Raw genomic sequence first — 13,719 nt, forward strand, 5'->3', positions numbered from 1 at the left:
ATTGTTATTTCATTTCTGGATGTGTAAAGAACTTAATATCCGTCTCTATATTTTAAGAGATGGATTTGATGTTTTGTTTGACAAAATGCTTTGTTCTATTTCACATATCAATCAAATCGTTGCTTATGCAATTTTGATTGATGGTGTCTTTTCATTTTAGAAATGAATGGTACCATTAACTGTATATGGATAAAGATGCAACTAGACCTGAGAGGCCTAGAGATGTGGATACATCAACTAAATTGTGACACCTTAAACTTGGAGGCATTAGCCAAGATAGAATTCACCGGATGGCAAACGATGGAACCTTTTGGATCACTTGATCATGTTCCTATGCCTACTTGTGAATCTTGTCTACATGGCAAAATAACCAAGTCTCCTTTCACTGGTAAAGGAGAAAGAGTTACAGAACTGTTGGGATTAATTCACTAAGATGTTTGTGAATTTTTGTATACAACACAGAGGTCGGTTATTCATACTTCATTACCTTTACCGATGATCATTTACGGTTAGGGTATTTATACTTAATGAAGCCTAAATCTGAATTTTTGAAAATTTTCAGGAATTCAGAAATGAAGTTGAAAACCAAATAGGCAAGAGTATTAAAATCCTTCGATTCGATCGAGGATGTGAATACTTAAGCACAGAGTTTCTTGATTACCATAAGGAACATGGCATCTTATCATGATGGACTCCACCAGGAATTCCACAACATAATGGAGTTTCTAAAATGAGTTCCATGAGCTGTACTAATTTACCTATATCCTTTTAGGGATATGCACTTGAAACTGCAATTCATTTGCTAAATAGAGTGCCTTCCAAATCCATTCCACAAACTCCATTTGAAATGTGATTTGGGAAGAAACCAAGTCTTGATTAGATCAAGATTTTGGGTTGTCCAGCATATGTAAAGGCAAGATGTGGATAAACTAAATGCAAGGTTAGTGAAGTGTAGATTTATAGGGTATCTCAAGGAAACTATGGGATATTACTTCTATCACATCAACAAGCAAAAGTTGTTTGTCGCAAGGTCAGCTACCTTCCTAAAAGGAGAATACACTCTTGATGGGAAAAGGGGGACATGAGATAGAACTCAAGGAATTGTCCAATGAGCTAGAAATCAACACTGAACTAAGTGCAATCCCAGATCCACAAACATGTTGTAACACAGACTCCACGTAGTTCAAGAAGGGTTAGCAGAATGCCTAAAAGGTATTGTGGTTTCCTTCACGACAACAAAGGAGAGTTAAATCTCCTAAGTGATTGTAAGGATATCGAAGGACCTTTCGAACTATAATGAGGTAATGTCAGACATTGACTCATAGAAATGGCTTGGAGCCATGAAATCCGAAATGGATTCTACGTATACCAACAAAGTCTAGACTCTAGTGATCCTCCTCATGGTATTGTACCAATAGGGAATAAATGGATCTTTAAGAGGAAGATAGGCTCAGATGAGATAGTAGAAACCTACAAAGTAAGGCTAGTAGCAAAGAGAAGGGATTGACTATAAAGAAACCTTCTCTCCTGTCACTACGACAAAGTCTATTCGGATTTGGCTTGCAATAGCTGCATACCATGATTATGGGATTTGTCAAAATGGATGTGAAGGCGGCTTTTCTGAATGGCCACCTTCAGGAAGAACTATATATAGATCGACCTGAAGGCTTCATTTCTAAAGTTGATAAGCATAAGGTATGCAAGCTACATAGATCCATTTATGGGTTGATGCAAGGTTCTTGGAGTTGAAACATCCTATTTGATGAAATTGTCAAATCGTTTGACTTCATACAAAACATGGATGACCAATTAGTGTACAAAAAGGTCAGTGGGAGTTTGGTAGTATTCCTAGTAATGTATGTATATGACATACTACTTATCGGAAACGATATAGGAATGATATCTTCAGTGAAGCTGTGACTCATTAAATCATTCTCAATGAAAGATTTTAGAGAAGCATCTTACATACTAGGAATAAAGATTTATCCTGATAGATCTAAGAGTATAATTGGATTATCTCAATCCTTGTACGCTGATAAGATGCTAAGGAGATTTCATATGGAACAGTCTAAGAAAAGTTTACTTCCAGTACGACATGGACTTCACTTTTCTAAGAGCATGTGTCCAAAAACTCATTATGAGATACAGCATATGAGTAAAATCTCTTATGCATATGCAATAGGGATTCTCATATATGTCATAGCATGTACAAGACATGATATTGGTTATACGAGTATAACTAAAAGATATAAATCAAGCCCATGATTAGATCAATTGGGAGCAGTCAAGTATGTTCTTAAATACTTAAGAAGGACTAAGGACATGTTCCTCGTCTGGTAGGAACATCAGAGTAGCAAGTGGAAGCATTTACTGATTTGGATAATGTATCTAATATCAACAATTGCAAATCCACCTAAGGGTATGTCTTCATTTTGAATGGACACGTAGTTAGTTAGAGAATAACTGAAGTTGATTACATTGTCGCTTTAGAAGCTACAATAAAATCTGTTTGGATAAAAGGTTTATTACCGAACTAAATGTGGTTCTAACCAAAATGTCACAAGTACCTTTACTGTGTGATGACAATGGGGCGATAGCTCAAGCCAAGGAACCTAGGTCTCATCAGAGATCCAAACACATAGAAAAATGTTACCATTAGATGGGGCATCTGCAAACAACGTAACAGATCCACGCACTAAGCCTATGTCACAGTCACAACTGGATAGACATACAGAGATAATGGATATGAGATACATGGCTATGTGGCTCTAGTGCAAGTGGGAGATTGTTAGAAATGTGCCCTAAGAGCCAATACATTTGATGTAATCTCCTTAAAATACATTTCGTATATGATATATAAAGGGCAAACTTAATTTGTTCTCTTTTACATCGTGTAAAGAAACAAATGTCCGGGGTATGCTAAATAAGAGATAAAGTAATCTAAAGAAGATTAGATTCATGAGACCTTTAATCTCTAATTGTAGTATCCCAAAATGTTCCTAATCATAGGTTATCAAATGGGCTTTGATAAACCGTCAAGATTAGCGCATATTATGTATGCTCAATTGGGAGGATGGTTAGTCTCAAACCATTTGTGTAGTTGACACTAATACAAGTATGTGGGTGCTCATTAGTGAATGAGTACACTGAACGCGATCAACCGTAGTTCTCATATGGAGTATTTATCTACATGTCAAATGAGAACTCATAGTTGCAATAATGCAAATTAGTCCTTAGACCTGAGGCATCATGGTTGTCTTGTGATGCGTTATTGATCTTTGATAGCTCTTAAAGGCAAGCCGTAAAAGATTTGTCTTAAGTGTTGTTGGGATCTCTTAATTCATCATAGGGGCATGTGAATGTACAATAAGGAATCTCTACTTTCGATAAAGAAGGAGAATGTTTCAAGATGTGATTCAGTAAATCTTTGGCCAAAGTATTTTGAGCTTGATTTAGAAAGTTGTTCTTAATCATGTTCTTTTGAATCACATGAGGTTATAAATCATATTAGGGGTTTGACATAAACAATCCATACCCTAATAATATGATTTGAAACATTGTATAAGAGAAGGACCGTATTGCATTGCAATTCCAACTGAATAGGTTCTTCATCTATTCTGATTAGCTTGGGTAGCCTTGACATATTGCTAGATGTCACTCTTGGCTTGTGGAAGTCCTAAGATTTATTGTGATCGATCCAAATAAAGGAAGAATTAAAAAAGGGTTTTAATTCCAGTTGGTTAGAAAGAGTTCTAATATTTTCCCACTGCCTTGCTAATTAGAACCTAATGGATCGCACACCTTAAATGGTTAACTTTGAGTAATACAAATGAGAATGAGGAAATCAATTTGATTGATTTGATGTGGATGATTTACTACGTGTAAAACCGTATTTGGGCTAAGTAATAGTTAACGGAAGGCCCAAATGGTTGGGTATCAAGCCCAAGGGCTTAAGACAACTAAATATTATGGTTTAAGTGTCATAAGGCCCAATTTTGGAAGCCCAATGGGGTTTGGCCGAAAATGCTTAAGTGAATGTGTATGGGAATTGTTTCCATAAGCTCATTAACACACAAACACAATCCAACATCAACCAAATGGGTTTGGAAGATCAAAGAGAGATAAAAGAGAGTTTTCAAGAGTGAAACACTTTCATCTTTCAAAGTGGTTTAGATTGAAACCAATCTTGAGAATCTTGCACTAGCATCCATGTATTCTCAAGATACTTCTTCTCATCTCAAGGTTCCATTGGTGTGGAGACTTAGAGGCCATATACTTTTGTGGCTCACATGGAGGAGAAAGATCAAGGAGCAAAGATCAAAGATCAAAGAGGAGATCAACAAAGAGGAAATCATCAAGAGAAGACCAAACACAAATTGGTTCATATAATTGCTTCAAGGGTAATTAGATCTTATCCTTTCTCTTGAATTTTCATTTATGAAAAACATATCAATGTTCATGGCTTAAGATACTTGGAAAAAGTTTTGTTTTTGAATTTAAACAACCACCTTAGACTTCTGCTGCGATTAATTTGATTAAATGCATGTTTAATATTCAAATGAACTTTGGAAAAATATTTTGAAATTCCTACAATTTAACTCAAAATAATAGCAATATGACAAGTAAAAGAGATATAATAAATAGGTCAAATATCAATATGTCATTACTCCTACTCCTATGATAAAAGATAAAGGGTTTTTGATTTTGTGCTGGACCCTTTGAACGTTGTTGAGCAACCTGTCAGGCCAAATTGGATTTTTTACTGTGACACTGACAAATGTCCAATCACCTTCAAATCTTTCCTTATAAGCTAATTGCTCGTGATTGGTTGAGATGGGCGGTGGAAAAGATGACATTCGGTCAAGTTCTGACAATTTGGGCGGTCAAAAAGGTTGAATCTCAATTGCAAAAATGGTCGATAACTCCCTACTAATTCGACCAATTAGCATACCTTCAGCTTAAGTACCCTCTCGGTCACTGGTTTGTAGTTGAACCTCTAACACTTCTACTCAGCCATGCATTTGGGCCCTTGGGCCCTATCTCCTAGTATTTCCTTTTTGAAAGCCCATCTTGTTTAAGTGTAAGGTTGTGAAAAATCAGGTCTAAATAGTGGATTTGCTTTGAACAAAAAAAACAGTGGGTTTGCTTCTTCTTCGCTTAAGGTAGGGTTCATCATTGGGCCAGGCTGGGCTTGGGTCAGGCCTCCCTAGGCTTTTTCTTTTTTCGGGCTGAGACAGGCCTATGCAGGCTTTCTGAGTCGGGCGGGGCAGTAGATGGGCCGATCCTTTTATTTTATTTTTTAATACTTTTTTCTAATTTTTTTAAACATATTTTTGTACAAATTTTTAGACAATAATGAAAAATTTTAACTTATTAATTCATAACAATTAAACATGACCAATTTTTTAGACAACATGTTTAAAATATCACAATAAATTTATTAATTCATAAAACATATTTCATTATTTCACTAACACTACTACAAAAGGGGAAAAGATGACCAGAAAATAATGACAGTATAAATAAATACCGTCGTTGTGTTTAGAATGACGATAGTAACAGAAAACCGTTGTGGATAAGTAACTTAAACACCTAAAAAATCTAGATCTGCTTGAGTATTTATAAAACACGACGGACGGAACTTAAAAAGCGTCATCTTATTAAACATGTTTCTCAAGACGTAAATTCTTAACCCCAAAAAACAACGACAACAGGTACGAAGCTAGAAACATAGAAAGTAAAGACAACGTTTTACGAAAACTGCTGCCGTGTCAATTACTAGTTAAACACGACCAACTATTCTTAATCAACATTGTATAATTTTAATGGAATCCACATCAGTAGATTCATAACCAGTGTCGTATTAAAGTCATATACCACGACGGTAAAAATAAATTTATCGACATATTAAGACGTCATGTACTACGACGGTATTTACTACATTACTGTCGTATAGATTAAAAGCGAACCACGACATTGGTAGCATAGATAACGACGTCTAAATGTAAAAATATCCACGTCATATTTTTAATATTTCAAGATGTATTAAGTTAGAACACTACGACGGTCTGTATAAATAAACGGTTGTGGTAAATACCTGTAGGATGTCTATATATGCCTAGAGGAGGTTAATAGGCCAATTTAAAATTATAATCAAGTAAACAAAAATAAACTTTGGTAGCAGGATTGATATGGTTTATCAATCCTGAAACGTGCTGGAAATAAAATAAAAGAACACAGAGAGAATTATTTTACGTGGTAAAACCCCACCTCTGGGGAAAATCCACGGGACTCCTCAGTCCAACACAAATCCACTATAGAACGATGATTACAAGAAGTACTCACACACTTATCCTAGACACATTCTAGATAATGTTTACCGACTTCTTTGTAACTCAAATTCTGTCACGGGATGATCTTCGACACTCCTTATGTTGAACGCAATATTGGTCACGATTGCTTCAAGCTCGCCGGAGGAAAACCGCCACCACGGTCTTGGTGCCCTCAACCGTATGAGTCACCGATATGCATATGAATGCAATATGAATGAAGAAAAGATTTGATAAATCACCAAGTAAACAAGGAACACTTGATGATTTATCTGGAAAAATATGCACACAGCGTTCTCTCTGAAAAATTCAATATGCTCAAAAGTTTAATACGTTGAAAGCTGAACCACTGAAAAGAATACACCTTGGTTTTATTCAAAACAAGTTCTCTCACTCAAGAGACACCTACGTGACCACCAATCCTATTCAACAAAGACTTCCAAACCTTATACAACTATCACCCCAATACCTGATGCAATATGGTTTGTTTATTAAGACGCCAAACATAAAATAAAATACTATCTAAAGATGAATATGAATTGTGCTTCAATATGGACTCCTAGTGACAACACATAACGACCACACTATTATTTATTGAGAGATAATTATCTCATAAAACAAGATAACTAGAAGATAAGCAAGTGCACGTCGCGATAGTAGATGCAAATGATTTAACTTAAATCACAATGGACTCAAAAATAACTTTAATTATAAATCCTATTTTGAATGCATGATTTATGTCATGATTTACCTGTTGTCAAGTTTCTCATATGGTCAAGTCATGCCTCGGAAGAATGTGGTTGAATGAGTTGTGCCAAAACGTCCAGTAACAATTCTTCACACACTAATTTCTAACCTATGCTAGAGTCTAGGAAATGACAATACAAATTTCATACTAACAATCTCCCCCTTTGGCATTTTCTAGACAAAACACCTATTACAACTCAAAAGAAATTGCATAGGATTTAACAAATGAAATCCTACTCTAAAATCGAAGCTCTGAATCCCTGCACATTATGAAACAACAAAACCAGTGAAGCATGTGTTAGAAATGTGCCCTAAGAGCCAATACATTTGATGTAATCTCCTTAGAATACATTTCGTATATGATATATAAAGGGCAAACTTAATTTGTTATCTTTTACATCGTGTAAAGAAACAAATGTCCAGGGTATGCTAAATAAGAGATAAAGTAATCTAAAGAAGATTAGATTCATGAGACCTTTAATCTCTAATTGTAGTATCCCAAAATGTTCCTAATCATAGGTTATCAAATGGGCATTGATAAACCGTCAAGATTAGCGCATATTATGTATGCTCAATTGGGAGGATGGTTAGTCTCAAACCATTTGTGTAGTTGACACTAATACAAGTATGTGGGTGCTCATTAGTGAATGAGTACACTGAACGCGATTAACCGTAGTTCTCATATGGAGTATTAATCTACATGTCAAATGAGAACTCATAGTTGCAATAATGCAAATTAGTCCTTAGACCTGAGGCATCATGGTTGTCTTGTGATGTGTTATTGATCTTTGATAGCTCTTAAAGGCAAGCCGTAAAAGATTTGTCTTAAGTGTTGTTGGGATCTCTTAATTCATCATAGGGGCATGTGAATGTACAATAAGGAATCTCTACTTTCGATAAAGAAGGAGAATGTTTCAAGATGTGATTCAGTAAATCTTTGGCCAAAGTATTTTGAGCTTGATTTAGAAAGTTGTTCTTAATCATGTTCTTTTGAATCACATGAGGTTATAAATCATATTAGGGGTTTGACATAAACAATCCGTACCCTAATAATATGATTTGAAACATTGTATAAGAGAAGGACCGTATTGCATTGCAATTCCAACTGAATAGGTTCTTCATCTATTCTGGTTAGCTTGGGTAGCCTTGATATATTGCTAGATGTCACTCTCGGCTTGTGGAAGTCCTATGATTGATTGTGATCGATCCAAATAAAGGAAGAATTAAAAAGAGGGTTTTAATTCCAGTTGGTTAGAAAGAGTTCTAATATTTTCCCACTGCCTTGCTAATTAGAACCTAATGGATCGCACACCTTAAATGGTTAACTTTGAGTAATACAAATGAGAATGAGGAAATCAATTTGATTGATTTGATGTGGATGATTTACTACGTGTAAAAACGTATTTGGGCCTCGGTAATAGTTAACGGGAAGCCCAAATGGTGGGGTATCAAGCCCAAGGGCTTAAGACACCTAAAGATTATGGTTTAAGTGTCATAAGGCCCAATTTTGGAAGCCCAATGGGTTTTGGCCGAAAATGCTTAAGTAAGTATGTATGGGAATTGTTTCCATAAGCTCATTAACACACAAACACAATCCAACATCAACCTAATGGGTTTGGGAGATCAAAGAGAGATAAAAGAGAGTTTTCAAGAGTGAAACACTTTCATCTTTCAAAGTGGTTTAGATTGAAACAAATCTTGAGAATCTTGTACTAGCATCCAAGTATTCTCAAGATACTTCTTCTCATCTCAAGGTTCCATTGGTGTGGAGACTTAGAGGCCATATACTTTTGTGGCTCACATGGAGGAGAAAGATTAAGGAGCAAAGATCAAAGAGGAGATCAACAAAGAGGAAATCATCAAGAGAAGACCAAACACAAATTGGTTCATATAATTGCTTCAAGGGTAATTAGATCTTATCCTTTCTCTTGAATTTTCATTTATGAAAAACATATCAATGTTCATGGCTTAAGATACTTGGAAGAAGTTTTGTTTTTGAATTTAAACAACCACCTTAGACTTCCGCTGCGATTAATTTGATTAAATGCATGTTTAATATTCAAATGAACTTTGGAAAAATGTTTTGAAATTCCTACAGCATGTGGGAGAAGAAATGTAATTCAAAGCAAAATTACAACACAACTCCCCCTTAATTCCACAACACAATCTCTCCCCCTTTTTATCATAATTTCACACATCATCTCTCCCCCTTTTTGTCAGGAAATCCAAAGGGCAGGGAAGAAATATAAGGGAGCATATCAATTCCAATTGTGCAATGGGAGCAAAAGTCTCATATCCAAGATCCATGCAACACCTACAAGAACAACATACACAAGTTTAGGTTCAATCATATAAACAATATATGATACTTACCTCTGTGGTTACATGACTTCTGCTCTTCATTGTGTCATACATATTTCCAAAGAAATGTTCTTATGAGCATGCTGTGCCACAGGTCTGCAACTGACAGGATTGATAATGACACTGCAATCCTCAGATCAATTTAACATGTGTCCGTCTTAGTAATATGAAATAGAGCCTAGCTGCACAATTAAACAAGAAGCATAAAACGACACTATGTTTGAAAACACAAAAATTCAATTTTTTTTTTTTAAATTTTTATTTATATGTTTTAAGAAGAAAAAAAAACATAAGGAAAACAGGAATCTGAAACAAAAAGAATGAGAAGTTTTTAAGCATCAAAACATAACGTGCAATCAAGACAAAAAGTACAAAATCAAAACAACATTGTAGCTGCAGACCCAAAGCTTTCTTGAAGATATTATTAGTTTCCATTCATAAACATGCCAAGCATTTGAGCAAGAAAAGAAAGTAGCAGCAGACCCCTCGCTATTTGAAACGCATGAGAAGCAAAGCATGGCAGGGATAGAAGCAAAACATCACACGAGACGCACAAACTCACAGAGGAAAAAAGGAGGCATACCACAGTCATGGTGAAAAATAAACAACACCAAATGAGTCTACCATCAAGAAGCAATGGTGTGAAGTGAACTCTGTTCAATTAAGCACAAAGAATATGTCCACCCAAGACTGACCCCACCGAAGATAACACATACACTGAGTGCATAGAAAGTATAAGATGATCAGTTTATATGATTTTTATTTTTCTTTAGGGATTTTGTGGCTCACTTTATTTTGCTTTCGACATGATCCATGTAGCGGATGGTCAATCAGTATGCTTAAGTCAGATGACTGGAAGCAACTGGGTGATGAGGCACCCCTGGGGAAATACTGATCCGAATCATGAAGGCTCCAAAGATAAGCAAGGATAGCAAACCATCACAACCTGTTGACTCGAACCTCGACGTTGGTTAGACAAGAGGCCCGGTTACTAAGCAATGAGAAGTCACCACCTTTTCATTATTATTATTTTTATTTATAAACAGATCAAGAACTTATGCACAGTAGTGTTATGGCAATCCAAAGAGAGACAAGTGCATGAGAGGAGATATTCAAGGAACTTCAAAGAAAAGAGTGTGCGTGTGCTATTGTACCTAGATGGATAGATCATTTAATGAATGTTATCACGCACCAAGACAAAGAGAACCTTTGTGTGTAGCTGAGAGAGTGTTTTCTCAATATAATGCAATGCTAGAGCCCAATCTAAGATCATCAAATACGTTCAAACAGCTACAGGATTGATACGACCTAACAATCCTTGCACAAGCTGGACAAATTTATAAAAACAGAAAGTAAGTTAAATATCATGCAGCAAAGAAGAGACTTTGGCATGCAACATGCATTGAATTAATCTAGAGCACAGAGACCTAAAGACTGTCCAAGAGTGTCAAATTGATGATTATCTAAAGTTTTTGCAACAAGACAATTAACATCCAAATTCTCTAAAACAGCAGGTTCATGCACAACACTAGTAGAGGCAAACATACAATTATGATTTTCCTTTTTCCTCCAAACTAACTTTGTCTTAGTTGACGGTAAACAATGAAAAGAAGATAGCTTGGATAAGCGGTTTACCTCTTTCATAAGATTTGAAATCTTATGTTTAATACTTACTTTTCCACCTATGACATGAGAATTTGAACGAACAAATTCGTTTCGAAGCTTATTGCATCTTGGTCTTATATGCCCACGAGTTCCACAAAAGTGACAAATTGGAATGAATTTCTTGACTTCATGAGTTGCAGAAGGTTCAATAATTGAAGAGGATTTGACAAACTTTGTTTTAGACACAGCGGAAGACTTATTACTTGGTTCAAATCCCAAGCCTCGTTTGTCACCATCTCTTCTTCCCATGCTAATCATCCTGTCAATTTTTTCTGCACCAATGGTTAAAGAAACAATCCTTTCCTTTGAATTTTTAAGTTCAAGTTCAAGGGCTTTGTTGTCAGAAGTTAGAGATGCAATTAATTTATTCTGATCAGTCAATTTTTTCTACAAAAACATCAATTTTTCATTCGTACCTGCACTTACCTTTTCGGATTCTGTGTCAGGGGATTGAAACTCGTTTGCAATCCTGCAATTTTCCAGCTTCAGCACAGCCATGGATTTTACGAGCTCTTCATTTTGTTTGCTAAGTTTCTGAGACGCAGCCAACAAATCATCATATTTGTTCATGATAAACTCAACATCCATATCTTCACAATCATCATCCTTCTTCGTTGGTTCATCCAAGCTTACGGTCGTGATAAGTGCAATGGCCTTCTCATTATTTTCAGAGTCAAAATCACTATCACTCCAAGTAGTATGCATTGCCTTATTCTTGCCATCCTTTTGTTTCTTTAAGGTGTTGGCACATTCGAAAGATATGTGTCCATAGCCTTCACATTCGAAACATTTGACCTTTTCTCTTGGATTCTTTCGTTCATTTGACCTGCGAAATTTAGACCCATCATCAGTATAGTCAACAAATCTATTTTTAGAATTTATACCTTTTGAATCTCGACTCCTTGGATCCTGATTCTTGAGAAAGTTCATAAATCGTCTTGTGAGAATCGTTAATTCCTCATCACTGCAATCTTCATCTGAATGCCCATCATCTTCTTCTTTCACAACCTTGAAAGCAACACTTTTGCTCTTTTTAGGAGCTAGATGTTTCATCTCATAGGTTTGTATGGACCCTATGGGTTCTTGAACTTTCATGGTGTTCAAGTCACGAATCTCTTTAATAGCCGTGATCTTTGGTTGAAATCGTTGAGGCAAGGATCTCAAAATCTTTTTCACAACCCTATCTTCTGGAATTTTTTCACCTAAACTTGAACAAGCATTCACAATTACACAAAGTTTAGCATAAAATTCAGAAAAAGTTTCATTCTCATCCATCATGAGTGTCTCAAACTGTAAAGTATGCATTTGAAGCTTGGCTCCCTTGACAGTATTTGTTCCTTCATGAGTAACCTGCAAAATATCCCAAGCTTCCTTAGAAGTATCACAACCAGATATATATTCAAATTGATCAGAAGAAACAGCAGTAAATAAAGCATTTAACCCCTTTTGATTAGTAGTGCTATGTGTGACTTCTTCAGTGGTCCACTCCTCTCTAGTTTTGACAACTGTGGTTGCTTCATCTCCTTTTCCGATCTTCTTTGTGGGTTTAGGAAATCCATGAACCACTGTATTCCATACACGTTCATCTAAGGACCAAAGAAATGACTTCATCTTAGCCTTCCAAGCACCATAGTTGTGGCCATCGAAATATGGGGGATGTGCAATAGAACCCGCGGCACGATCCATCCTCAGGTATGTTAGATCTTGCTGAGTATGTCCAGCAACCTGCTCTGATGCCAATTGAAAATACCTGTAGGATGTCTATATATGCCTAGAGGAGGTTAATAGGCCAATTTAAAATTATAATCAAGTAAACAAAAATAAACTTTGGTAGCAGGATTGATATGGTTTATCAATCCTGAAATGTGCTGGAAATAAAATAAAAGAACACAGAGAGAATTATTTTACGTGGTAAAACCCCACCTCTGAGGAAAATCCACGGGACTCCTCAGTCCAACACAAATCCACTATAGAACGATGATTACAAGAAGTACTCACACACTTATCCTAGACACATTCTAGATAATGTTTACCGACTTCTTTGTAACTCAACTTCTGTCACGGGATGATCTTCGACACTCCTTATGTTGAACGCAATACTGGTCACGATTGCTTCAAGCTCGCCGGAGGAAAACCGCCACCACGGTCTTGGTGCCCTCAACCGTATGAGTCACCGATATGCATATGAATGCAATATGAATGAAGAAAAGATTTGATAAATCACCAAGTAAACAAGGAACACTTGATGATTTATCTGGAAAAATATGCACACAGCGTTCTCTCTGAAAAATTCAATATGCTCAAAAGTTTAATACGTTGAAAGCTGAACCACTGAAAAGAATACACCTTGGTTTTATTCAAAACAAGTTCTCTCACTCAAGAGACACCTACGTGACCACCAATCCTATTCAACAAAGACTTCCAAACCTTATACAACTATCACCCCAATACCTGATGCAATATGGTTTGTTTATTAAGACGCCAAACATAAAATAAAATACTATCTAAAGATGAATATGAATTGTGCTTCAATATGGACTCCTAGTGACAACACATAACGACCACACTATTATTTATTGAGAGATAATTATCTCATAAAACAAGATAACTAGAAGAT

General features: G+C 36.0%; 1 protein-coding gene across 1 annotated transcript; it reads right to left on the reverse strand.

Moving 5' to 3' along the window:
- Positions 1-10,719: 10,719 nt before the first annotated feature.
- LOC110770306 (uncharacterized) lies at positions 10,720-12,713 on the reverse strand. The gene is made up of 3 exons (XM_088243974.1): positions 11,685-12,713; positions 11,529-11,612; positions 10,720-10,764 (listed from the first exon to the last, which is right to left on the reverse strand). Exons 1-3 carry the CDS (start codon positions 12,711-12,713, stop codon positions 10,720-10,722), a joined length of 1,158 nt encoding a protein of 385 aa, XP_088100100.1.
- Positions 12,714-13,719: the final 1,006 nt, after the last annotated feature.

This window comes from Prunus avium, chromosome 7 (genome assembly GCF_965620075.1).
Source record: "Prunus avium chromosome 7, drPruAviu1.hap1.1, whole genome shotgun sequence".
NCBI lineage: Eukaryota > Viridiplantae > Streptophyta > Magnoliopsida > Rosales > Rosaceae > Prunus > Prunus avium.

Coding starts and splice junctions, on each gene's coding strand:
- LOC110770306 (XM_088243974.1), bottom strand. CDS start 12,713: ATGAAGTCATTTCTTTGGTCCTTAGATGAACGTGTATGGAATACAGTG. Junction 11,613..11,684: donor ATGATTGTGAAGATATGGAT/GTTGAGTTTATC, acceptor CAAAATGAAGAG/CTCGTAAAATCCATGGCTGT. Junction 10,765..11,528: donor CTGACACAGAATCCGAAAAG/GTAAGTGCAGGT, acceptor AAATTTGTCCAG/CTTGTGCAAGGATTGTTAGG.